The sequence below is a fragment of the Ailuropoda melanoleuca genome, chromosome 6 (assembly GCF_002007445.2).
Source record: "Ailuropoda melanoleuca isolate Jingjing chromosome 6, ASM200744v2, whole genome shotgun sequence".
NCBI lineage: Eukaryota > Metazoa > Chordata > Mammalia > Carnivora > Ursidae > Ailuropoda > Ailuropoda melanoleuca.
In genome coordinates, this window is record NC_048223.1 from 44,172,415 (window position 1) to 44,180,869 (window position 8,455).

General features: G+C 38.7%; 1 protein-coding gene across 1 annotated transcript in view; it reads right to left on the reverse strand.

The window, feature by feature from the left end:
* SYNDIG1 (synapse differentiation inducing 1) overlaps positions 1-632 on the reverse strand; it is a 97,726-nt gene extending 97,094 nt beyond the window's left edge. Inside the window, exon 1 of the mRNA XM_034662361.1 lies at positions 153-632. Within this exon, the coding sequence (XP_034518252.1) occupies positions 153-632 (480 nt within the window). The remainder of the gene's footprint in view (positions 1-152) is intronic.
* Positions 633-8,455: the final 7,823 nt, after the last annotated feature.

Genomic DNA, 8,455 nt, shown 5'->3' on the forward strand with positions numbered 1-8,455 from the left:
CACTCTATCTTCAGTGGATATTTAACAATGCTTCAGTTTCTCTACATTTTTGCACACTAGTTGTATTCCCTAACTTTTGCCAGGCACTCATGAGTCCCCACCCAATCCCCATGTCCCATTTGCAAAGGCTCATGATAAACACATCCTCTGACCTCCAGCTCCTGGAATTCCTCCTCCTCCTCCACGTCATAGGAGAGGGTGTGGATTTTGATGTCATCAGCTGAGAGGTCAATGAACTTCCCATCAGGGTACTCCAGACTCTCTTTGGTGGGCGACCGGTCCTCAATGAAGGTGGTCTCGCAACAGTCGGCAGCCACACCATCCCCCCAAGAGCGCAGCACGCCCTCTGAGTAGAGGATGATGTTGGGACGGAAATGGGACTCCACAGACTGCTGAAGTGTGTTGGGGTCCAGCAGTTGCTGGACCGGCTCATTCCTGCTGCCATCGAGGCTGGCTGGTGCTGTGCTGCCCACCACTCGGCAGCTCTGGTACTGTGGCGCTGGGTAAACAGACACCAGGCCATCTCTGCTCTCGGCCATGAAGTTTCTTGTGTTAATTAAGCCATTCCTCTTCCCAGCATCACTGATTTTACTGTGCACCAACATGCTCTTCTGTTCAATTATGCCATCCATGGTGTTCTCCCTCCCCAACTGGGCGTCAGGCTGGCGGGCCACACTTCAGGGTCAAATTTGCCTCATGGGTCCCATTTCTCCTAGAGGAGGAGGAAACAAAGATGAGACAAGAAAATCACACCTGAAGAAAAGCTAATCACCCAGACCCTTGCTGTTTTAGCGCGCACTAGTCAGCCGATTTGCACAGAAGCTGTGCGTGGGGGGCGGGGTGGTGGTGAAGTGCAGATGATATTCTAGATATTCTAGTCCTACCTATTCTACCAATTTTCAAAAGGCTCTATCAGGGCAGCCAGTCAGAGAATGCCAGAAGTTGATTACTCACATCCCTATAAAGTCTTTGGTTCCAAATAAAGGAGACTGCAGAAATTGGAACCACTGCAGTTCTAGAGAAACCTGTGATTGCCAGCAAACATCTTGAAACCCCTGAGTAAATCCAATCACATGAGCACTGGGCCAGTCCACAGGGAAAATAAGTCTGTAAATCTGTAATGGACTCTTCCCAGGTCCGTGGCTATTCATTTGAGCAGAAAACATACACCCAAGGAATAAAAGGTTGAAAATAATGTCCCACATAGATTTAGAAGATAAATGACAAGAAAACCCACACCATTAGCTCCGTATATAGACAAAATTCTCAAAGTATGGAAAAACTCACATGTACATTCTAATCTATGTGTTAACATTAGCTCAATATTCACACATGTCTACTGGACTTCCAACATCGTCCCAGGAATTGAACTAGAAGTTCCCCTGCCTTAATGGTACTTAACTTAGAGAAACATCTATATATATGGGGTACAATTAAAAAGGCTTCTAAATTGTTTCTCCCTAGAGCACGTACTTTTCTAGGGTTTTATGTTAAAAAAAAAAAAAAAAAAAGGAAGAGGAGAAAGAAAAAGATACCAAAGGTTAAGATTTTGGAGATAATGCATTTCCTTACACAGCAAAGGAAACCACCAACAAATAAAAAGACAATCTACTGAATGGGAGAAGATACTTGCAAATGATATATCTGATAAAAATATGTATCTGATAAGAGGTTAATATCCAAAATATATGAAGAACTTACACAACTCAATGCCAAACAAAACAAAACAAAATTTTATTAAAAAAATCTGATTAAAAAATGGGCTGAGGACCTAAATAGATATTTTTCAAAGAAGACATACAGAAGGCAAGCAGACACATGAAAGATGACCAACATCACTCACAATCAGGGAAATGCAAATCAAAACCAAGGTGACCTCATACCAGTCAGAATAGCTAGTATCAAAAAGACAAGTAATAACAAGTACTGGTGAGGATGTGGAGAAAAGGAACCCTCACGCACTTTTGGTGGGAATATAAATTGGTGCAGCCCCTATGGAAAACAGTATGATGGTTCCTCAAAAAATTAAAGATAAAAATACCATATGATCCAAATCCAAATATTCAGGGTATTTACCCAAAGAAAATGAAAACACTAATTTGAAAATTTATATGCACCCCATACGCTTATTGCTGCATTATTTATGATAGCCAAGAATAGAAGCAACCCAAACGTTCATCAATAGATGAGTGGCTAATGAAGATGTGGTATGCACTCACACACACATATGTGTGGGTGGGTGGGTGTACACACACATATGTAGTGGAATATTTCTCAGCCATAAAAGATAATGAGATCTTGCCATTTATGGCAACATGGATGGACCTGAGCATTAGGAGGTACAATCTTCCAGTAATAAAATACATAAGTCATGGGGATGAAAACTACAGTAAGAGTGTTGTATGGTGACAGGTGATGACTACACTCATCAAGGTGAGCACTGAGTAATGCATAGATTTGTTGAATCACTATGTGTACACCTAAAACCAACACAGGATGTCAACTATAGTTAAATAAGGGATAAAAATACATTAAAATTTTAAAATAAAATAATTTAAAAACATTTGAGTAATTTACCTTTAAGGAAAAAAAATTAATGAGGACAACTTTTTCTCAAGATTTACAAATGCTTAGACTTATCCTAACAACAAAAAGAATGAATTTCCTCAAGCATTTCCTCTTTGCAAGTTAGCAGCTATTACGTTTGAAAACTTTTCCATCTTGGGGACTTGGAGTATTCTGGCTTTTAACAAGATTTCAGAATTTTCTGATATCATAACTGCTTTATTTGGTGGTAGCTACAAGGATTTAAAATTTCAGACCAGCCAAGAGATAGAGAAGTCACTTTTGTGATGAACTGGAAAATAACATTTTAGTAGAATTGACAAATGACTAGTCAAACTACAGCATATGCATGGAGAGATGGTGGGTATTATTTATATGATACTGTGTCAGATTTAAGAGGCCAAAAAACACACGGCCACCTCTGCTGATGTGGAACTAGGAAATACTTAGCACTGGAGACACATTTATAATCTGAGAGCTGAAAACATGAATCAAGCTCTTTGGACAAGATCTTTTGAGCACCTACAGCATGCAAGGCACAACATGTGTCAGCATCATCTCTGGGACTGATCATCTTCAAGGCTAGCACAACATGCTCATTGAGTTGTTTCTGGTCCAAACCCTCAACTTCTCTAATCTTGTCTTTCTACAGGGAAGCCACTCAGAATTGGGCCCCTCGTAGGGTTTGTGATTGCCAGATGTACTACCAAGCTTAGAATAATCTTTTTGAAGTGTAGCTCGGTTTCCCAGGCTGAGCTCCTTCCCTGCAAATCTGTTTTAAGTATCTTACGGAAGACATGTGGTTGCATCTGTTCAAACCCCACCTCTTCAATGGAGTTGCATGCTCTTGCCCAGCCAGAGAGACCTCCCACTTTTCTTGTGTGTTCTCAGCTGCTGTGTTACAGTTTCTGTTATGGTCCCTATTGCATCCTTCTCTGCAAACATGGCAGCTGCTAATGCCAACATCCTCCTCCAGCCCTTGCCCCTGCTCCTGTCCCGGAGCTCCTTGAGACTAAAGAACCCATAGTACCTGTTCCCTTTCTAGCACCCAGTATGCAGTAAGTACTCAATGAACTGTTGAAATAAAATCTAAAGTGTTATGTAATTAGAATAATTCCCACTTAGTGATCTCCTTGAGCTGCACAAGCCCCAAATGTAAATCTGATATTAACAGCATCTTGAGGCAGGCACAGCTTAGGTCTCTGAGTGCTGTCCACAGTTTGACACCTCAAGTGCCAGCTGAGAACTGGCAGCATCAGCACCACCTGGAAGTTTGTTAGAAAGGTGGGCTCTTCAATACACCTGGAACCACTGAATGAGAATCCGCATTTTAACACCACAGAAAATGATTATTCTGAACATAAAGTTGAGGGGCCCCGTTCTATTGTATAGAGTGCAACTTTTGGCCTGCTGCACTAGTTGGCTCCATCGTACAATGGATTAGTTACTATCTTTTTAAAAAAATTATTCAAATTAACATATCAAACATTCTTAAAGAACTTTTGTTTTCTTCTTGATGTGAATTTCTCCAACTTTGAGCATCATAAGTTATGATTACATTGGAATGAAAGAGGCTGAAATCAGTGGAATCTTATCTTTATCACTTGCAGCATTCTTCAATATCTCTTTAAACACATACCAGCTTATTATATATATCTTGTATTTCACGACATAATTCCTATTACCTCATTTCCTCAGTGTTCACTTCTACCCCCTTTTCCCTGATAGCAGATTTCCACCAGCCGGAGTTTAGCAACTTAGAGATAACATGGAGAGAAAATGCTGCTAATCATTGGGGTGATCCACCAGCCTTCTCCCCACGCTTTCTGGGGTCCTACCCGGTGACTGTGCTGTTCTTCCCAGGCTCCTTACAACAGATATATATTTATATAATATCACTGGTTATATTGCGTAACAAATAATACTTTGCTTATTTTGTATTTTTTTTTTCTCAGTCTATGATATTCAGAACCAGTGGCTGCTTCTCACTTCACCCTTTATCTGCTTAAATAGCCTCAACTCTCTCTTGGATATTACCTCCTGTTGACAAAACTCTTTCTGGGCTGCATCAATGGCTAAGCTCCCAATTTTGTTCTCTGAAGTCTTGGAGGCTGTTTCTATGAGTCCAGCACTGTACTGGTTGGAGGGCATCACCAGTCAATTATGCTGCACCTGCTGCTTTTATAGATGCTGGAAGTGGAGGGGGGGCCCTCCATGTGTCTGCCTGTGATCTCCAGTTACTCCTCTTTCCCTGGTTCTTGCTAACTGTACCAGTACTTAAAGAACCCTCCTGTTCACAAGTTTAGATGACTACCAGGCAGATAAGAAAACTGATATGATCCAGCAATTGCACTACTGGGTATTTATCCAAAGGATACAAACATAATGATTTGAAGGGGCACATGCACCCCAATGTTTATAGCAGCAATGTCCACAATAGCCAAACTATGGAAAGAGCCCAGTGTCCATCGATAGATGAATGGATAAAGAAGATGTGGTATATATATAGAATGGAATATTACCCAGCCATCAGAAAAAAATGAAAGCTTGCTATTTGCAATGATGTGGATGGAACTAGAGGATATTATGCTATGTGAAATAAGTCAGTCAGAGAAAGACAAATAACATATGATTTCACTCATATGTGGAATTTAAGAAACAAATCAGACGAGCATAGGGGAAGGGAAAGAAAAATAAAGTAAGATGAAAACTGAGAGGGAGGCAAACCATAAGAGACACTGAACTCTAGGAAACAAATTGAGGGTTGCTGGAGGATGTGGATGGGGGAAGGGATAACTGGGTGATGGGCTAATATTAAGGAGGGCAATTGATGTAATGAGCACTGGGTATTATATGCAACTCAGGAATCATTAAATTCTACCTCTGAAACAAACAAACAAACAATAAATAAATAGATAAAATTTAAAAAAAGAAAAAAGAAAATGATGAATCTAAGTTAATTCAAGCCTCTATAATCCCTTCTATTTAGGACCAGAATATTACTTCTGATATTTCATATCAAAGTATATGGGCTTCCAAGAGATACATTTTATGGCTCAAATAAATATTTTTAGTGAATTAAAAAAAGAGAGAACTGATAGAGATTGTGAAAAAGAAAAAAACATAACGTAGGTATGTAACATCTATACAAATTTCATATCATATAGAAACAGGTTTTCTCTACTTTGAGACTGTCATGATATAAGGAGAACTATACTAAGAGCCAGGAAACCAGGGATTTAGCCACAGCTTTGCTACTAATGTCTGTGTAATCTTGGGCAAGTTGCTTATGAAAGTGGAATTATTAATAAAGTAGTTAAGCAAGAAAAACTTTAAGGTCCCTTTCAGCTCCATGATTTGTATCTCTTGGCCCCTGAGTCTAGGGTTTTATGAAATTATACAGAGCTTTCCACAATGTGGTGAAAAAATCTCACACTGATCATAATAGGCTAGGTTTCAGTTTAATAAAATATATATTTATCATTTATTATTGCAAGACACCATGTTAGGTGCTTGAGGGAGATAGAAAGATGAGTTTCTAATAGTAAAGGTCAAATCAGTGAAAAGGTAAGCAATGACGTAAACCACCGTAACAGTAGTTAGATAATGAACGTACCAGAAAGTCACGCCAATGTGAAACTAGATCTGATATTTCAAAATAAGCTAAAAGCAATTAAGAAAAGGATAGATATTATGAGAGAACAACATGTATCAGAACTGGGGAAAAATCAGAAGCCATAAGAATAGAAAGAGATGTGAACAGAACTTGGGGAAGAATTTGAAAGAAAGCAATTTCAGAAATCAAGGCTAAACCAGTAGGGACATAGGAGTGGAAAAGCACAGTGGGTCACACCTTAAAAGAAACATAATATGTAAATATAAAAACGTGTTAAATTTAAAAAGCATGAATATTTCAATTTATATGAAATTCTAGAGCAGACAAAGTATTGTAGAAGCAAAGGAAAGCCTGTTTGGCTCCGGGTGGGAAGGGCTCTGTCATGGACAGGGCAAGAGAAAGGTTCTCAGGTAATCCACACAGTCTGCATCTTGGGGGAGCAGAGGTTCCAAAGCAAATCGAACTGTAACACTAAAGGTGCGTATTTCCCTACGTGCATTTGAAATGCTGAAAACATTCTGAAAGAAAGTAACAAATATAGACTAAAGACAAAGAAAGCAGGTATGTATATTAAAGGAGACCTTAGAAAAGCAAACAAGCAATGGATAAGAGCAAATACTAAAACCATGATTTAAGAAAATTTTCCTGTAATTAATGTTGAAAGGGTACACTAAGAACCTGGGAAAACTGACCCAGAATGAACAAATCCAATATAAATTATAGGAAATCCACCAAACTTTAAAGGAAAACAGACAAACATAAAAACACCTTTGGTTATCCAGGAATTAAAAAGCAAAACAAAACAACCTGAGTCACTAAAAAGAATAAGAAAACCAGATTATCATTAGACTGTGAAGTGAGGCACTGAAGATACTCATTAAAACGTGAGTCGAGGATTCTAGACCTAGTCACACTGACCTCCAAGTATAGGTAAGCTAACACAAAGAACTAGAGAATGCCATTCACAGGAGATCTTCCTATGGAATCTAAATGAATATAAGCTACACTCAACCAGACAGGTGTTAATATAAGGGCTGATGGTTGCTGATGGCTGCTGGCAGGACAAAAATAAAGCCAACGGACATTACATGCCTTCTGATGACAGTGTGCGCTATCACCCATGATAAAGGAAATTTTCAGCTTTTAATGCCTGTGGGCTCTGCTCTTGGGCTCCCAGGGAAGCTATACTTTAATATTTACCAAGGTCAGATGACTTGGCAAAACCTCAAAGCATGGACTCTGTTTCTGTCCTAAGCACACAGTGTATATCTGCTTTATTAAAAAAATAACCAAAAAGGAGTATTCCAAACACAAAGATAAGAAAAACAAAAAAACCTTTCCTGGTTCCCATAAGATTAGAGTCCTATGGCCTTGCACATACTAAAAACATAAGATAAAGCCTATATTGTTCTGGAATGTCCTTTGTCATGATAATTTGTAACACTTTATACATAAAAAAACAAAAACAAAAACATATATAGCCCTGCACCAAATGTTCCTTCCCTGGTGCACTTTCTTCTTTGTGAAGATTGTGTATCCCAGGCAGCTGTCTTCACTTGGGTTTTGATAAAATTCCTTAACTCTCTCTTTAAAATTTTTTAAAATGTTCATTCATTTTGCGTCAACACCCACAAAAGTCTTCTTGCCAAACAAAGCAAAATGAAACAAAATACAACCTTATTTTAATAAATCTTTATATCTAATTACTAATTATAGGAAATTCAGAGGATAGGAGAACATGTCAAATGATGTCATGGTTGTACACCATATATATATATAGATAGATAGATATACATATACACACACACATTTTTAAAAATATTTTTTTAATTTATTTGACAGAGAGAGTACACAAGCAGGGGGAGCTGCAGGCAGAGGGAAAGGGAAAAGCAGGGTCCCCACTGAACAGGGAGCCCGACACGGGACTTGATCCCAGGACCCTGGGATTATGACCTGAGCCGAAGTCAGACGCTTAACTGACTGAGCCACCCAGGTGCCTCCTAATTGTATGTATTAATCTTATTTGGATCTAAGGAAACAAATGAACTGACATGTTATTGTGTGTACATACGTATGTATATGTCTATGTATACACACAAACACATCCATATTACTTATACAAACATATTTATACGTCAGTGTCCTATATATTTATACATATATTCACATATATTTCTATACTAGACATTGGAGAAATGAGAGCACTGGCTAGCTAGTTGATGACACTGAGGAGTTCTTATCATTTTTTTTAGGCATTGTTAATTTTTGAAGGGA